At 47.2% G+C, this 19308-nt stretch overlaps 1 protein-coding gene across 7 annotated transcripts in view; it reads left to right on the top strand.

Annotated features, from left to right (window-relative positions):
- The window catches only part of PTPRT (protein tyrosine phosphatase receptor type T), a 1115914-nt gene that overhangs the window by 307645 nt on the left and 788961 nt on the right, over positions 1-19308 (top strand). For all 7 annotated transcript variants that reach the window (XM_053574016.1, XM_053574013.1, XM_053574015.1 and 4 more), the window contains exon 2: positions 18386-18511. In XM_053574016.1, coding sequence (XP_053429991.1) covers positions 18386-18511 — 126 coding nt within the window. The remainder of the gene's footprint in view (positions 1-18385; positions 18512-19308) is intronic.

The following is a 19308-nucleotide window of genomic DNA, read 5'->3' as shown; positions in this document are numbered from 1 at the left end:
TCTGAGAGGCAGAAATTAGGCAGTTTTGAGTACAGGTCTGCAGGTGGCTTTGTCCGTCTTTTTCTTTGTTTTGCTTAGAAACCTGAGAGACTACCCTATTGTCTCTTTTTGAAATTCATCAAAGGCCTCTTCCTTAATTATTAAGAAAGCATCTGCTTCCTCTTTGTGTGGGCTTTCATCTTGGCAAGAATTTGCAGGGAACCAGGGTGTCAACACTTGAGAGAAAGAGTGAACGGCCCCTTGATTTAACTGGGTGGCAGGCGAGTTCGGCTCTAATTACAGTTACCCAAAGATCCATTGTCATCTCTGAGTCCACACAACACCACTCCTTTTGATTGACCCAATCCTGGGATCCCAGTCATCAACACTTTCACTTACTACAGGCTTCTTTATGCGCTGTCTTTAAAAACCTTTCAGCCTGCACCCAGCGCGCATCTAACCCAGTGGTGGAGGAAGCCCAGCTGCCAACTGCAGACCGATTTGCCAAAGCTTAACTGTGTTAAGGGCACTTCTCACAACCAACTGTACTTATGATGATACTCAGGCCTCAATAATATTTTATCTACACTATTACCAGTCTGGTGATTTATAAGATGCCGGATGCTATTATTACATTTAATTGACAAGATGGAACCCTAGTCTTTATTTTATGTAATTAAATGTTAATATACTTATCAAAACTGAGTACATAAACCCCAGTATCTGTCAGTCGGCAGGTCCTACGTGTTCCTTAGGCTTTCGTATGCCTGGCATTATACAGGAGTAAGTGGGTGGCTGGTGGGGGAAAAATAGAAAACAAACAGAATCCATAAACATGGGGGACATGGCTGGGATTCTCGCTGTTATCTCAGTTTCTTCTCTTGAAGAGAAGATCTTTGGTCATGATCAGTTCCAATTCCTGGATCACAGGATGGTCATTAGTATTAAGGGGGGCTCTGGGGAAGGCCTGTTGTGATGCCTGGCAAAGGACAGCCAGTCAATAAGGAGGATCACTTTCCACATCCACTTTACGGGCCCATTTATGAAGTGCCTACCACCTTGAAGGTCTTATGCGAAGGGCCAAGGTGGACATCTCACCTGCTTTCTTTCTCTCCATTTTCTACTGTTGGTCTTCCCCTCTAGAATATGAGCTCCAAGGAGGCAGGGGTCATTGCTGTTAATCCCTGCTCTATCCCCAGTGCCTAGAATAATGGCTAGGATACAGCAGACACTCCATCCAGCAGAAGTAAATAAAATCCAGATGTGAGTTGAATACATCCGGAGAGGATATTCAGGAAGAGAAAGAATTTTTTCTAAACTAGAGAAGTATAGTAGTGTTTTCATAGGAGACATTATGATAAAGTTGGGAGGGTTCGTGCTTCAGGGGCAAATTGAAAGTAATTCTAATCCTGACTTTATCCTTTATACACTGTGTAGCCTTGAAGCCGTTACTTAACTTCTCTGAGCCTCAGGCTCCAGTCTTTCAGAATGGTGCTGTTGAATCCCCAAGAACAACTCACAGAGCTGCTCTCCAGGCAAAATATAAGGCAGCACTTGTTAAGTAGCTGCCACTTAATAGTTCAAAATTATGGAGTGGGCTCCAAAGGCTGGTTTTTCTCAGGGTAGAACTTGAGAAAGCTGTGCATGACCTCAGAATGTTCTTTCCTAGGGATTCTTGGTCATTCAAACATGACCTTTGCCAGGGTCCTTTCCTCTCCCTGCTCCACACTGGGCCAGGGTGGGGGCACTTGGCTGCTGTAGCACCTGAGGTTTTCTAAGCCAGGTCACTAATGGATACGAGGTCTGGAGGGGGAGTCAAAGGGAGCTCTAGAGTCTCAAAGGGAGTCACGTGTGGACCATGTGACTCTATATGACCTTGCATCGCTAGGACAGTGCACTCACTGTCCTGGGAGGTAGAAAATGCTAGGTGGGGCTTATCCTTGAGGCTCAGGACTTCTATTCTCCTTTTTCTGTTTTCCTCTGGAAAGTTCTCATGTTAAAAATAAGTCACTTCCATTAGAAAGCTAGATGCTCCTAGCACTGCAGCAACTTTGGGAATAGTAAAAATTAGCTGCCATCATCACCTCTCCTTTCCTGCATGCCTTATGCGGCAGTTAGTAGATTGTACTCAGACCTTTGAGTGGAAGGATGAGAAAACTTTTTCCATAAAGGGCCAGAAAGTAAATATTTTAGTCTTTATAGGCTAAATGATCTCATAGCTGGAATGCAGCCATAGTCAGCCTGGGGACCAATGAGTATGGTTGTGTCCCAATAAAACTTTATTGACAAAAACAGGAGGCAGGCTGAATTTTTAGTTCACAAGTCATAGTTTGCTGTCCCCTGTCTTAAAACATCCTGATTTGGAAGAAGGCATTGGTTCTCGCATCTATCTTCTGCTTCCTTTCCTTAATGAGGTGGGAGGACTGGTGCCCAGAGGCGGAGGAGGCAGAGAGCAGCTTCTAGTGGTCTTGTGGGCTGTTTCTTACCCAGGATTGCGGCTAGCACTGTGGTCAAGCGGTCCAGCAAACACAGCAGGCCAGAAGAGAAGATTCTAACTGGTTCTCTAAACAAGAAAGATCTAGGGGTACATGGTGGGAGTGCCCACGTAGACGGTCATGGAATTATGAGTGGTAAGCCTATAGGATTGAGTATTTTAAGTGTGGAAATATATTTCTCAGTATGATCATAAACAAGTGTCTCATTTCTTTTAAATACATGTTTGTAAGAGGTGAATGCGCATGACATTCTGTGATGGGAATAATGATTGCTGACGTTCATTGAGCTCTTGCTCTGTACCAGACTCCGGGCTGTTTTACACATTGTTTAATCCCTGTTACAACTTATGATGAAGGTGCTATTATTATGCACATTCCTGGATGACAAAACTGGGGAGGACCAAGCATGAAGATTCCATCTCCATCTTTATTATTATTATTATTATTATTATTATTAAATCATAGCTGTGTACATTAATGCAATCATGGGGTACCATGTGCTGGTCTTATATACAATTTGAAATATTTTCGTCAAGCTGATTAACATAGCCTTCCTGGCATTTTCTTAGTTATTGTGTTAAGACATTTATATTCTACATTTAGTAAGTTTCACATGTCCCCTTGTAAGATGCACTGTAGGTGTGGTCCCACCAGTCACCCTCCCTCCGCCCATCCCCTCCCCTCCTCCCTCTCCATCTTGTATAAGGTAAGGACCCTAGGTGACATTACCAGTTTTGGTGCCATAGGAATGAAGTATGATAAGGGACTTGGTAAACTGAGGCAGGATAGAAGTAATTAGAGCCCAGGGGCATGGCTATTGAAAGGCAGTGCTGGGGAGGGGTAGCAAGATGATGGAACATGGGCATTAATATTGGGGATAAGGCAGACACCCATGTTTCACTAGAGTCTCTTGTTATCAAGAGATGGTACATGAAACCAGCTTGTTGTAACTTACCACTGGGGCAGAGGTCTCGCTCACAACTGTCTGGGTGGGAAGGACCTGGCTTCCCGCTTTCCGTGAGAGTGGCTTAGCTCCCTCCAAGCTGGGTTTCACAGGGACCAAGCTTGTATTAGCATTTCATTACTGCCCCTTGCTATCTCTGTGACTCACCATGTGACCTAACCTCTAAGGGTCTCAGTGCATTTGCAAAGAAATTTGCCTATTCCAACATGCTCTGAAGAACATCTCTGGTCACTTCTTAGCTGTGAAATTTGGGTCAAATTATTTAACTGGTTCTCAGTTGTATTGTGCATAAAGTGTGGATGGTGTCAGCACCTAACATGTGGGGCTCTTTGAGGATTAAATAAGATAATCTGTGGAAATGGTTTAGCATGGTGCATAGCACACAGTAGAGGCTCAATAAATGCTACCTAGTATCATTATTGTTTCATTGTACAGAGCAGGAAATGGAGGCTCAGAAGTTTCCTCCTGACCCACTCTAGGCTGCAGAGAAAGTGGCAGAACCAAGCCACCCATCACCCTCCGATAGCAAATCTTGATTCCTGATGCTTCAGCATATTCTGTTTTATTTATTCTTTCATGAAGCATGGCTGGGGTTTTCCTCAGTCTCTCAAGCATTAACGTGCTGGGCTCTTTGGTGAGTCCTAAGGATTTTGTAATGAATAAAATGGACACAGAGACTTCCTACCCTGGCAGACTTAGGCCGGTAGTGGGAAGACAGGAAATAAATAAAGAAATGAGTAAATAAATAATTTTAGAGTGTAACGAAGGGGTACGAGCAAGAGCCCTATCAAACGTCAACAAGGGGGAACGACGGAGGGACCCGAGAAGGCAGGAGGCTATGTGAGCCTTCACTGAGAAGGTGGCATTTGCTTTATGATGCAGAAAATGCCAGGATCCTGCCAGGCAAAGCACCAGAGTGCAAGAGGGTTCCAGGCAGAGGGAACAGCACGTGCAAAGACTCTGAGACCCTCGAGGGCTTGGCTTGGGCTTCTGCAGGCTTCAGATACTGACTCAACTTCAGCCAGGAACCAAGCCCAACATTTCTTTGCCTTTTCCTGACTGATCTGAAGTGTCCCTGACCTGGGGAATGACCTGTGGCCATCCATCTCTTTTTCACACTGTTCCCTCAAAATAAAAAGAAAAAGGACATCACTGTTCTGCAAGAAAAGATGAAAGACGCGGTTGTAGCATCTGAGTGGAGAGCTCTGGCCTGGGGCCCCTTCTTTTTGTACCCAGGCCCTTTGAGTGCTTTTTTGTCCACCTGTGCAGTTGGGAGCTGAGCCAGACCATCTCTTCTCCCTTTACATTTGCAAGGGCAGCAGAATCCCATGCTGTTTGGGGGCAAAGCAACACTTGCTGGCTTGGGTGGGATCATTTTCTGGTTGTCCGGACCCATTTTCTGTATCCACTGAAGGGGGCTGTTCTCTTCCTCTCCCTTCCCAGCCTGTCCTTGGTGGATGAGGCTGGGTGCTGACTCCACACACGGGCTCTTTCCTTCATCACACTTTCCTCCCTGTCTCAGCGCATCATGTGGCTGCCTGCAAACGGGTGCCTGGCAGGGGTAGCTGGGAAGGGGCCTGGGTACATGAGCAGACAGAATCCTGTCAGGTCAGGTTCTAGGACATTGCTGTTTCTATTAGCCCTGGGCTGCTTCCTCTGTACTGTGCCACCTTGGAAGTCCGAACACGTCTCTGGTCTAGAAGACACCCAGCAGCAAGTTCATTATTCTCCCTTGAAGTCCCTTGGCTAACTTCCACCTTTGTTGTTTTCTTTCCTGGATATAATATAATGGGCCACATTAACCTGAGTTGCTGAGCGAAGTCTCGGAGAGAAATAAGCAAATGAACAGATCAGACACTGTTCTCCTGGCCTTCGGGGATTGCCCAAGCCATCAGAGAGACATCGTCTTATTTATTATAAATTCACTGTTCAAAGAGCTTTAAAACATTTTTTTTCCTATTAAGAGTATTGCTTCTATCTGTTGAGTCCGTGAGTATTTGACATTGGATGACTTTATAAAACATTCTACTAATTGGATTTGTTAAAGCAAATAAATCACACACTAATTGGAACGTGCCCTGCCATCATTTTTGCTTGCTGAATTGGATATAATGGTGTGAAGGCCTTCTTATCATATTTGTGCACTTATTTAAACACCCCCCTGGCACACACTTCTGCAAATTCAATTAGATATTCAAGAAAAGGAATTCAATTTATGCAAGACTGGTTTATTTTCGTTCTGGGGGCAAGAATCGTCTACCTGTGATAGGCTGCTCGTGATTAATAAACCTCACCTAGATATTGTCCTGCCTTCGACACATCTGTGGGCATGAGGGTAAAATCGCCATGATGTGGGGGCTGGGCACTTTTCCTTCAGAATATGTGTATCCTGAGCAGGTTTGCAACCTGTACAGTCACACAGATGCCGGTGCTCAGAAGAACCCATGCTTGGTTTAATGCTGATTTCTTACTAATTTTGAAAGACGAGACTCTGAATTTGAGTTTTGCACCAAGCCCCACAAATTTTGCAGCTGGGCTTACTTTGGTGGTTGCTATAGTTCTCAGACCTTCTAGCCAAGGATGAAGTCCTTGACTGGGGTCTTGGCTCTGCCCTTGACCTGGTGCCTGGCGTGTCATATACTTGGCGTTGGTCTCTTCATCTGTCAAGTGGGACCCACAAAGATAGAAGAACATCTGCTACCGTGCAGGTGAAATGCTGATTTCAATCTGGGGAGTTGAGGCTCTTCACTCAATCCCTCATCCTAAGGGCCAAGAGTGTAGCATCAGGAGACAATGGGAGACAGGTTTCTCCCTCCACTTCCCAGGGTAAGGAAGGAACATTCTGGAACCAAGAGTTGGGAGGAAAAGATCAACAGCAGATGATATCAGACACTCAAATGGTGAGACTCAGTCCTGTGTTAAAATTCAGTGACTGTGTTAAAATTAGAAAATTTTATGTCGTTGGAGCCCAGGTCAGCAAATTATAGCTTTCACGCCACATCTGGGTGTTCACTGGTTTTTATATAGCCCATAAGTGAAGAACGTTTTTTATATTTTTCAAAAGAATGCTGTTTGGAGACGCGTGAAAATCGTAAGATTTTCAAAACGCTATGCCCATAAATGTTTTATTAGAACACAGGCGTGCCCATTCTTCTTGTGTTGTGTGTGGCTGCTTCTGGGCTACAGTGCATTGTTGAGAACTAGTGACAGAGACCAGAGGACCTGTTGTGATAGTCAGAAGTCTGAGGTGGCCCCTAAGGTCCAGGCTTCTGGTGCACATATCCTGTGTACTCCCTACCCCCTGGGGAGGACTGTGCGGGGTGATGGATCTCACCCCCTTGATTAGGTGGTTATGTTAGTGATAACAGGGAAGGAATTTCGCAGATGTAAAAAGGTCCTAAATCAGTGGATTTAACTTAATTAAAAGGACAATTATCTTTAATGAACAAGATTGAATCAGATGAGTCCTTAAAAGGGACTGAGCCCTGCCTGAAGGAAGAGATTTGAAACATGAGAGACTTAGTGGAGGGGGCCAGTTGGGCAGGAACTTAGGGTGGCTCTTAGGGCTGATACTGGCCCCTGAATGATGGCCCCTGAATGACAGCCAGCAAGAGAATGAGGACATCAAGCCTACAGGACAGGAAATGAATTATGTCCCAGACCCTGTAAGCTCAAGAGAGTGCCTGAGATCCAGAAAGAGACCCTGAGAAGAGACTCCAACAATCTGTGCCTGCACTTTTGCCTTAGAAACTATTAGATAAATGCCTGTTACCTCTATAGCAGCAGCTAAGTTTGTAATAATTTGTTACATAGCAATGGAAAACTAATACACCACATTATGGACTAAGTTGTGCCCCCCCCATTTGTTTTTAATTTTTATTTTATTTTTTCTTTGAGACAGGATCTTATTCTGTCACCCAGGCTGGAATGCAGTGACATCATCATAACTCACAGCAAACTCAAACTCTTAGGTTTGAGTGATCCTCCTATCTCAGCCTTCTGAGTTACCAGGAGGATAGGCATGTGCCACCACACCTGGTTAATTTTTTTGTTTTTTTGTACAGATGGGGGTCTCACTATGTTGCCTAGGCCTGCCTTGAACTACTGGCCTCAAGCAATCCACTTGCCTTAGCCTCCCAAAGTGCTGGCCTTACAGCCATGAGCCACTTTGCTTGGCCAAATAGTTGAAGCATTGTCCCCCAGTGTGACTGTAATTAGAGATAAAGCCTATAAAAAGGTTAAATGAAGTCATAAGGGTGGGGCCTTAGTTCTTTAAAATGGGGAAGAGATACCCAAGGGCATTCTCGGTTTGCACCTGCACACCCAGGACAGTCCATGTGAGGAGGACAGGGAGAAGGAGGCTCTCTGCAAGCCAAGAAGGAAGCCTGTCCAGAAACTGACCCTGCATGACCTTGGTCTGGGATTGCTGGCTTCCACAACTACAAAGACATAAATGTCTACTATTTTAAGTCACCCAGTTTGTATTATTTTGTCGTGGCAGCCAGGGAAGACTCATACAACCCACAAAGCTAAAGCCAATACTTTCTAACTAGCTCTGTAAAGAAACAATTGGACAGTCTATCAGTTAAAAAATAGCAAAAATGACTCTGAGCACATCCGTCTTTCCTGTGCCTCTAACCATTTATTCTTGATATGTCATGAGTCTATATGAGTAGGTCACTGGTGTGAGTCCCCACAGATTAGTAGTGAGTACATGGGGCCCAAGGTGCTCTCTTCCCTGCCTAAACTGGAGCCTCCAACTTCATTTTTTCCCTCCCAATTACATCATGGCCTGCACTATGAGCTGAAGGGAGGTCTACCCTTTTGACCTCCAAAATTGCCAATTGGCAACTCGAGCCCTGGCAGTGACCAGGGGCAGAGGGCATGCAGACTGGCTAATGCCATCTTACAGAGATGGGAGAAGAGCTTTGCAGCCACTGCTTCCTTTATCTGGTTTCTTTCCAGGTCAAGGTTACCCTTCCAGTTCATTGCCATGGCAACCTCTTCTAATGAAGACGTAGAGGCTGAGCTACCCGAGGTTCTCACAAGATTTGCCACTTGTGATTTGTGTGATCTTGGGCTAGTTTTTTAATTTTTTTTTTTTAAATCTTTCTATGCTTTAGTTTTATTATTCATAAAATGTAGGCTAATGGTCATGTCTGTTTTATTGGGTGATTGTGATCCTAAATGAGTCACTATTGGGAAACACCAGAATGGTGCCTGGCGCTGAGCCTTGGCTGTTGTTATTGTCTTTCTGGTCCAACTGGGATTTGTGAACACCAATGGCGTCTGCTCTGTCCCCTGCATGTGATCACCTGGCCCTGCCGACCCTGCTCAGACCTGCTCACGGTTCCCTCCTGAGCAGGCTCACCGCCCGTTTCACCTGTTGCTAACACTCATTTCTCCCCTATCGCTTCTTGGCCTGTCCATGGCCTCACCCCACTCTTCTCCCTTCCCCATGGCCATAGTTCATCCTCAGACTTCCCTTCTCTCTCCAGATTCAGTCTCCATCTTGTCTGGGCCTTTCTGGCATCAGGGTAAATGCTTTTAGCAAGTCCAGCCTGGCCTCTGAGATCTTGGTCCCTGCCCTGCTGCAAGGCCTGAGCTGAGTTCACCCTGGCCCCTCAGAGAAGCCCACTGGCAGTGGACGAGAGGCCCCAGGCTGGCTCCCCTGCATGACTGGAGGTGGACTTTTAATATATCCAGCCATTCCTTGAACAATAAAGGTCAAACACATACTGCGGGCCACATTCTGAGGAAAGGGACCAGTGTGGCATGTCCCTATTTCCCTGTTGCTTTAAGACTTAGAGTTGGAGGGACACAGCCCTCTGGTTTCCGTCCCTGCCCCCAGGTCCCCTGTGGTGAGGTCTCCTCCAAGCCCTTTAGGATGGATGCTGGAGTGGCCTACCGGGACTTTCAGTACCAGCTGTGTGTGCCAGGGCAGGGGTGTTTTGCACATCCCAATCCATGGCGGATCACCGTGGCTTCTGGTCAAGTTTGTCACAATTCTGAGCTCTACTAGAAGTAGCACCAACATGGAGACCAGCCAAAGGGACCTTTTTATTTTTTTTAATGTTTGGCCCAATTTTCTTTCTCCCCTTAGCTCACTGCTAGATAGTAAAGACACAACTTTCTATTCTGGAAGCATTAAGGTGAGGCCCAATTCTGTGAACACACAAAGAGGGTTTGAAACAGGCCAGGGTTGGGGTTAGTACTGCCCAGCCAAGGGCTAACATCTTGACTCCAGTGCTTCATGGGAGTCAGTTTGATACCCATCTGTAAAATGGGTACAATGAAAATGACAGGGCCTGTGGTGAGGGTGAAGGATAACATACGTAAGCCCTACCCACATTCAGCTATCACTAAAGGTGGGTGTTGCTCTTATTATTGCTATATGTGCTGTCACTCTTTTTCTTCAGTTGAGCAAAACCCTTAAGAGCTCTGATGACAAGTTTCTATCCATAAAAATGAGAGAATAATATTTCTCTTTTAGAGCAGGGGTTGGCAAACTATAGCCCGTGGGCAAAATCTGGCCTGCCATCTGTTGTTGTAAATAAAGTTTTATTGGAACACAGCCACAGACATGTTTTAGGTATTGTCCATGGTTGCTCTTGTGCAATAGTGGCAGACTTGAGTAGTTGTGATAGAGACTGTGTAACTGCAAGGCTGAAAGTATTTATTATCTTTCCAGGGTGGTGGCATAGGAGTTACCTACATTCATAGACATAGGGATATACGTATACACATGCATAGCTTAAATACAGAACCTGGCACATGGCAAAACCCCAGGAAATCTTTTAATTCCTCTACCAAAGTTAATTCTGCTCAAGAATACCCAGGATCATATCTGAGAAATGCAGAAGCAGACACATTTATATTTTTATTGAATTCTATTCCTCTCTCATTTTCAAAAGAAGAGCTCATGTTTTTTAAAAAAATTCTGATTGACACTATAAACTTTATTTATGCTTTAATGTATCCTAAAGTGTGTATCCTGCACTATTTTTACTTCCCTTACAGATGCTGATATGCTATACATTACCAAACCCAAATGGATTTTCAAAATCCAATTTCCTTGCTACAGTTTTCCATTTCTCTGTTGACTTTTTATGTTTGATTCACATCAGAGCATCTGGGGCCACCGCCACATGGTGACCTCAACCTGCCTAGGGAAATAGCTCCTGCATTCAGGTGAAGGGTCCTTGGCCGGTGGCTGCATGTCACTGTCCTCCCCCAGGTATGTGGATCTTCACCAGACTAAGACATGTCCCCTAGCAGCTGAGCCTGGCTTACAGGGCAAGGGCAGGCTTATGAGGTTTTGTTTCTCCCCCCAAAATGATGGTTGTGAGTTTGGCATCAATTAAATGGGGCCACCTGCTTTTCCGATCTGAACAGGGTTAGCATCCAAATGAGTGAGTGTCTTTTTGGGAATCTCTTCAAGCATGTCTCTCTCCTGAGTAGTCTGTCGTGGACACCTGCAGCGACGGATGCCTGGGGTCTTCTTTTCTTTTCTTTTTTTTGCCGGTGTTATGGCCTATAGAATAAATTATACCAACACAGATAGATGCAATTTTTAAAGGGGCAAGAGGAGTTGCGATGTGACTCAGTATCACTGGTTGAGGTGTTTTCTGCTCTGAATTCAGGGTGTGTTTGGCTTTCTTTTCTCTCCTGCCTCTTGGTGGCTCTCAGGGCCACAGCCCTGTGGCTGGGGCTTGGGCCGGCAGTTTGGCTCTGCATCTCCATAACTCCCCAGAGTCCCCATCTTTCAGAATCTCTGGAATCCTTAACTGTTACAACTGGAAGGTTCTCTGCAAGCATTTTGAAAATGAAGCCTCGGAAATGGGGAAGGGGTGTGAGCCAGAGAGGTTGGACCCCCCAGCAATGTCAGATGCTGTCAGGGTGAGCAGTCTTGGGCTCACAGACACTCTAGTTCTCAATCTGCAAAGTGGAGAAGAAAATCCAAGGAGGATTGCCTAAAAAAATACTTACTAGGTATAATTGCTCTCCTGAATAGTTCTTAAAACTTAGACCAACAGGGATCAGGTGTACAGATTGCGCTGGGCTGGGGCCCAGTGAGTTGCTTTTCCTGAATTGTGTGTTTGGGTGATGCTATAAATATAAACTGAGAATGACAATGAGAAATAGTCGCATGAGATTGGCCATGCTCCCCTTGTGCGGATGTTGTTTCATTGTGGGATATGTGGTTTCTGTTTTGAGCAATTCTGCAGATGAGTTCTTGGCTGATCTAAGTCCCTGGGATAGTTGTCATTTTCCTGCGCAATTTGGCTTTGATTGTATGAACACAGAGTGTCCGGTACCCGGCCAGGTTTTCCTTTTACTACAGGGTGTCAGACGCTCAGAGCTAAACACGTAACCCCCTTTTAGCAAATATGAGAAATTGCAGCGTAAGTGTGCATCTTGCTCCTGTCCTGCTCTTCCTCATTTTCCTCTTCTCCTGCCCTCGATTTGATTTTTGCCCTGCTTCTGCATCTAACAGGCTTCTATGGCGGGGCCACTGACCAGGTAGATGGCATCCTTCGAAATTTCCAGGGGTCACACCTGCGGTGCATCTCACCAGGGTATATGCGAAACTTGGTAAATGTGCAATGTAAGTGTCTTGGCACAGTAACTGAGAGAATGCCAGGAAGGCTACGTTAACCAGTGTGATGAAAGTGTGTCAAACGGTCTGTGAAGCTAGTGAATGATGCCCCATGATCATATCAACGTACACAGCGATGATTTAATAAAAAAAAAGAAGAAAGAAATTTCTAGGGGTCCATGGAAATGTTGTGAACTGTGTTCACTGCTGGGATTCAGACATGCGTGAGTGATAGACATTGCAGAACAGGAGGCTGTTTCTAGAAACTCTCCCAGCAGAGAGGCATTAAGGTCCTTATGAGTGATGACAAATCCTGACACAATGAGATACAACTGACATCGGGGCCTGAATATCCTGAAGAAATAGTGGCTCAAGATGGAATGAGAGGCTGCTCTTAAATCCATTCTAAGTGAGCTCCTCTGCAGGGGAAAGAGAGAAGTGTGATTTGAAAATAAAAATTGGGTCATAGGGGTCCCGGGGCTGCCGCTGTGGGACCTTAGAAGGGAAAAGCATTTGCTCACTGGCTGCAGATTGAAATGGCCACCATAGCTCAGCAGGTGGGAACAGCGAGGTGGTCCAGGTCATGGCTGTTAAGGAGGTAGGTCCTTAGTCCTTACGAGGGCCGAGTCCTGTCAGGGCTTAGCTCAGGAGTAGCTGAGCAGTCCACCATGACTGGGCAGAGACAGGGAGGTGGGGGACAGACAACTGATCCAATGAAGGGGCAGCAATTGTGACCGGGCCTGGGATCTTCTTAAATCTTGTCTGGAAAATAGGAAAGAATTTGGTTAATTAAAGCATCAACTAAAATAAATGATTAACTTCTTCTTTGAGCATCACACTTCTGTACAAAAGAACACTTTGCATCTGTCCTCGGTGTCCTTTTCTTTCTTCCTGCTCTGTGAAATTTGTCAGGCTAAGGATCACATCCTTCAATTCTGGGCTCTGCCTAGAGCTCATAAAAAAGACAATTGTTAAATGTTTCTAGAATAAGTGAAGGAATGGATTCAAACAGAGAGACCCAGCCACCTTGGAAGCCCTTTGTCTGCCTGGCCTCCTCCCATTCTCTTAGGAGCGAAAGACTTTGTCCATGGTGTGGGGGAAATATTCTGTCTCTGGACTATTAGAAAGAGCCTGGGCTCTGCAGTTAGGTTGCCATGGAGTTGACGTTATCTCTAACACTTCCCTTCTGTGTGGCCTGAGCGGGTCATTTAACCCCTCACTGCTCAATTACCTTCAAGTTTAGAGCAAGGATAAAACTCACATAGTCATGAGGGAAAGCTAATGAGATAGCTTATGTAATCAGTGTTTGGTGTATTGCTGGATCCGAGCAAATTCTCGAGAAAGCACGCTTCTATTTATTTATTTTTTGAAACCAGTGTATTGAAGGATGACCTACTTCTTATATTAGCCAAGCTGTGCAAGGCTCTGCTGTGGTAACAAATAAGCCCTAAGATCTCAGTGGTGTAAGAGAAGAAACATTTGTATGTTGAACACTGATATTCCTGGTCAGGTGACTCTGAAAGGCTCACCTCCCGTGAGTGTCTCAGGGATCTAGACTTTTTTATTCCTCAGGTGCCACCATCTTCAACTACAGCTTTGAAGGTCCTCATGGCAGGGGAAGGTGAGAAGGAATGCTTGTAACAGTTTATTTTCACGGGCTAGTCCTGACAGTGATCACTTTGTTACACATTTCCAGATTTTGCCAGGCAGTCTTAGATGAAAGGTGGCCCGGAAACAGAGTGTTCTTGTGTGCTCAAGAAAAAGGAATGAAACCGTTTCCCATGCGCATACATTGTCTAGGCTACATGTTCCTCCTTCCATTTTCCTTGGTCCTGGAGGCTGATCTCAGTTTAGGATTCTCAGTCAGCTCTTCCCCAAACCACTTGAGATGCTGCAGGCTCCCCACGCACATGAATTGCATCACATTAGGATCTGTTGCCAATGGCGTTGACCTGATTCATTTGCTTCCCACAGGCTGGGCTCTAGTGAGGCACTGGCGACATAAGGAAAGGAAGTTGGCCCTCTTGGAACAAACAGAACTGCTACCTACTGCTTTTGTTTTTGTTTTAATTTTAAATAGAGTGTGTTGTGTTTTCAAATCTGGAGCATTAACTCTGCTATTCTGGTCAGAGAAGGTTCAGAGAAGTGTTTTTGTGGAAGATCTTTTGGAATTTGTCAGACAGGCAATGTGGGGAAGAGGGGAGGAGCTTACTAAGTGGAGGGGGCAGGTGGAACTCAGAGTTGGAAGGGTGGATCCACTAATGTGGGCTCACTATCCCTCGAGCCCAACTTGGTCTGTGTTGGCATCCTATTGGGACTTATTGGTTCAGTGATCAGCACAAGGTTATTAAGCACCTACTGTGTGCCAGAACAGTTCCCAGCCATCTAGAGATTACCTTTTAGTGGAAGCTAATCGACTGTCTTCCTTCTTGCCTTTTGAGGCTTCTCCCTCCCTGTATATCTGAGATGACGTCTCCTCTGTCATCTGCTCCTAACTTGTCCTTTTGCCTCCTGTGACTTCCATCCTTTTCTATGGATCCTTATCAGTCAACACTGCTGACGGCCTTCTATCCTCAGCACCAGTGAGACTGTTGTCTGTAGCCAGCTTTTGCTGAGGGGTTGGGTGTCATAGATGGCCACTGAGGGGCCAGGTGTCATAGATGGCCACTGAGGGGCTGGGTGTCGTGGGTGACCACTGAGGGGCTGGGTGTCGTGGGTGGCCACTGAAGGGTCTGGTGTCGTGGGTGGCCACCGAGGGGCTGGGTGTCATAGATGGCCACTGAGGGGTCTGGTGTCGTGGGTGGCCACTGAGGGGCCGGGTATCATGGGTGGCCACTGAGGGGCCGGGTGTCATGGGTGGCCACTGAGGGGCCGGGTGTCATAGATGGCCACTGAGGGGTCCGGTGTCGTGGGTGGCCACTGAGGAGCCGGGTGTCGTGGGTGGCCACTGAGGGGCCGGGTGTTGTGGGTGGTCGCTGAGGGGCCAGGTGTCGTGGGTGGCCACTGAGGGGCCGGTTGTCATGCATGGCCCCTGAGGGGCCGGGTGTCGTGGGTGGTCACTGAGGGGCCAGGTGTCGTGCATGGCCGCTGAGGCGCCAGGTGTCATGGGTGGTCACTGACGGGCCGGGTGTTGTGGGTGGCCGCTGAGGGGCCGGGTGTCATGGGTGGCCACTGAGGGGTCTGGTGTCGTAGGTGGCCACTCAGGGGCCGGGTGTCATGGGTGGCCACTGAGGGGTCTGGTGTCGTAGGTGGCCACTGAGGGGCTGGTGTTGTGGGTGGCCACTGAGGGGCTGGGTGTTGTGGGTGACCACTGAGGGGCCGAGTGTCATGGGAGGTCACTGAGGGGCTGGGTGTTGTGGGTGGCTGCTGAGGGGCCGGGTGTCGTGGGTGGCCACTGAGGGATCTGGTGTCATAGGTGGCCACTGAGGGGTCTGGTTTCATAGGTGGCCACTGAGGGGCCGGGTGTTGTGGGTGGCCACTGAGGGGCTGGGTGTTGTGGGTGACCACTGAGGGGCCGGGTGTCGTGGGCGGTCACTGAGGGGTCTTCGTGGGCGGTCACTGAGGGGCTGGGTGTTGTGGGTGGCCGCTGAGGGGCCGGGTGTCGTGGGTGGCCACTGAGGGGTCTGGTGTCATAGGTGGCCACTGAGGGGCCGGGTGTCGTGGGCGGTCACTGAGGGGCCGGGTGTCGTGGGCGGTCACTGAGGGGCTGGGTGTTGTGGGTGGCCACTGAGCGGCTGAGTTTTGTGGATGGCCATCTCAGCACAGATCAGGGAGCTGTTTCCAATTCATGGTCAGAAATCTCCCCAGAGTACTCCAGCTTAGCCATCGTCTCACCTACTCCCACCTGCAGCCTCCCTAGCACACAATAAAATGTGTATTTACTTAATTCACTTACTGTTTCATGGCAGCGTGTCTCTTCTGTAAATCGCTGGGTAGCCAGTACCTAATACTGCACCTGGTCTATAGTAAATGCTCAATTAAATCATCGTCAAATAAGGGATGAATGAATAAATGAAGGGAAACACATAGTCCTGACCAGTGAATCAGCCACTTCCCACCCTAAGTCGTTTTTCACTGGCCATCACCTTCTGTAGGTCTTTGCCTTTCCCTGTGCTTCTTGGACCTTTCTCTCCCTCTCCCTTCCTTTCCTCTTTAGCTGTCCAATAAAAAAATTCTGTTACTTTTTAGTCCAAAGCAATATAACACTCTTAACTCCTACACTACCAGAATAAGTCCAGCCCTCCTTTACCCAACCCAAGTCACTGGGGTGCTGTCTTAGCCTGTTCAGGTTACTATAAGAAAATTCCTTAGATTGGGTAACTTATAACAGAAATGTATTTATGGTTCTAAGGGCTGGGAAATCCAAGATCAAGGCATCCCCAGATTCCGTGTCTGGTGGGGGCTGTTCCTCATAGATGGCCCCTGGTATGTGGTGGAAGATGTGAATAGGCTCCTCAGGCCCTCTTTTATAACTACACGAATCTCATTCATGAGGGCAGGGCCCTTTGATCTAATTATCTACCAAGGCTCCACTCTTCCTACCAGTGCACTGTAGATTAGGGTATGATGTGTGACTTTTAGGGTGACACGTGGCAGATGCTAAAGGCCAGCTCTTCTGGGTTTCCATACACAGCACGAGAGAAAAGCAGAGAAAGTGTTGACATCACACGTTTTCTTCCATGGTGTTTTGACCAAATTCTGAATCAAATATGTCAAAAGAACTTTCACTGCCATTATCCAGAGCAAATGCCAGGTTTGGGTGCAGAGGAGGGATTGGTCCTTTGCAGCTGATGGAGACAGTTGTGTGATGTCACATGAAACTGTAGACACAGGCGGGGGATGGTCCCTGTGCCGTGGGCAGAGCTGTGTTGGGACGTTGTCTCAGTCTGTCCCGACCGCTGTAACAGAACGCCACAACTGAGCAGTTATAAACAACAGAAATTTCTCTCTCACAGTCCTGGAAACTGGGACGTGTAAGAGCGAGGTGTTGGCAGATTGGGCATCTGGCGAGAGCCGAGTTCCCAGTTCACAGATGGAGGGAGCCTCCTGCTTGTGTTCTCATGCGTTTTCTGGCGTCCCTTTGTGAGAGCACTAGTCCCAATCTCGAGGACACTGCCCTCAGGTCCTAATCACCTCCCAAGGCCCCACTTCCTGACACCATCACCTTGGGGGTGTCAGGTGGGGAAGGGATTGCAAACAGTCTACAGCAGATACAGTTCTGTGTGGGATGGGTTTAAATGAGGGGGCGGTGATGTAATGAGATCTCTGAGCACCAAGGCAACAAGTAAAGGGCGGGGGAAAGACCAGCTGGGGTGAGAAATGGGTCTACAGGAGAGCTGGGCGCATCGCTTCCTTCACGTGCCCGGCAGGCCCTCCTGAGGGCCAGTCCCCGTGCCCCTGGATGTGCTGCCACCCCCCAGAGCCCTGCTCTGTCCTCCTCCTCCTCTTCCCTTTTCTCCTCCAGAATATACTGGGCTCTTCGCTTCTCTGGACAGACCCGTGTTTCCTAGTTGGAGCCTCCACTCTGTACCCCATGTCTCTCTCAGTGTCAGCGCGAGGTGACTTACAGCCCGTGGCATCTGCTCAGGGAATCCTTGTCAAAATCGAATGGATGTAACTGACTGGGGAACAGTGGACGGCCTGACCTTTGAAGTTAAAGCGAGAAGCTTTAAACAGGATCAACATTGATTTTATTATCTTCCAGGTGCACAACTATCTAATTTCTCACCAATTCGGTTCTTACTCTGTGAGAAATGATCTTTCAGGCTGCTTTTGCAGGGAGGGAAGTGGGGACATGAAGAACGTATTCTGTGCCTGTTATTTGTTATTGCCTTTAGTTTTTATGGTATTTCTGTAAGGTAGATGTTTACCTGTTCATGTTGTAGGTGAGGAAACTGAGACACACAGGCGCTGAGCATCTGGCCTGAGTTCACCCGGCTTTGCAAACACAACGTGTACCTAGTTTCGCCAGACTCTGAAGCTGGTGCTCTCTCTGCTGCATTTCAGAGCATCTTTCCCTCTTGCAGGAAGCAATTATAGAGGCATGCCCCGGCATTCATTTCTCCTACTTAGAATGAGGCATTGCTGTTTACTTTTCAGGAAGGAAGATTAAAATCAATGTAACTAGCCTTATTAACTTTTTAAAATAGGGGGGCCTGCAGATGCCAGCGTCTTTCCTGAGAGCACCCAAGCAAATATAAAAATCCAATTTACTCGCCCCCACCCCCTTTAAAAAAATCTTCTCCAGAGTTTAAAATTCAAAGTTGTAAATAAACAGCCCATGAGATGGGGGTAACGAACCAAGCCTCAGACTCGGGAATTTATTCATCCATATCTCTTTGTCTGCAGGTGGCTGTTCCTTTGAGGAGCATTACAGCAACTGCGGTTACAGCGTGGCCCTGGGGACCAATGGGTTCACCTGGGAGCAGATTAACACGTGGGAGAAACCCATGCTGGACCAGGCGGTGCCCACAGGTATGTGATCCATTGTGTTTGGGGCCATGATGGGGAAGAACATGCTTTCAATTGAGCTACCTGATAGGGCAACAGATAAATCTGGAGGTGCTGAGTTCCCCACATGCACAGGTGTCCAAACCAAGGCTGAATGAATTCTTCAGCTTGTGGTAGGAACCCCATCTCCTGGACTCAGGAAACTTTAGTATATTTTTTAGTTTTGAGATGTTAAGATTGAGCTAGCATCAGGGCATCACTAGGTTTTGCCTGGGAGCGTGATGGTAGTGAGATTTTAGGAGAAAAGGCTTCTGAAGAATTTGAGGTCACTCTTTTTCTTCAAGGCCGCATGGATGCAGGTTGTAGATATCTAAGGAGATTTCCACCATCAGGATGGTGAGTCCTCACGCTTATCCTTAGCCAGTGGGGCTGAGGCCTGGTGTAAATCTTTGGTGGACATCTTCCTGAGGCAGGCCTGGAGGAGGTGCACCTGCTGTATTTCAGGGGACATAACTGAAGGAGGTGTACTCAGGGGGAACACATTTAGTGTGGGGAATACCTGGGTGAAGTGGAACTTGAAGAGGCTTACCTGTTGATATAGACAGGAGGAGTTCCAACCCTGAAAAAATTATCACCTCTGTGAAGAATATGATCCTGACTACAGTTGTGAAGACCATTAGTTGTTGGAGAAGGGAAGCTGTGTTTTAGTTTTTCTTTGACCAAGGGTTCCGTCTAGCCCACACCTATCTTGGTTTTTACCCCATCTCCACCCCCTGCCACGCTCCTCCGTCTCAGGTCACTCTGGCACTCTTCAGGCTGGC

This window comes from Nycticebus coucang, chromosome 21 (assembly GCF_027406575.1).
Source record: "Nycticebus coucang isolate mNycCou1 chromosome 21, mNycCou1.pri, whole genome shotgun sequence".
In the NCBI taxonomy this organism is placed as follows: Eukaryota; Metazoa; Chordata; class Mammalia; order Primates; family Lorisidae; genus Nycticebus; species Nycticebus coucang.
Note: the sequence above shows the minus strand (reverse complement) of the source record. Positions and strands in the feature narration are given on the sequence as shown.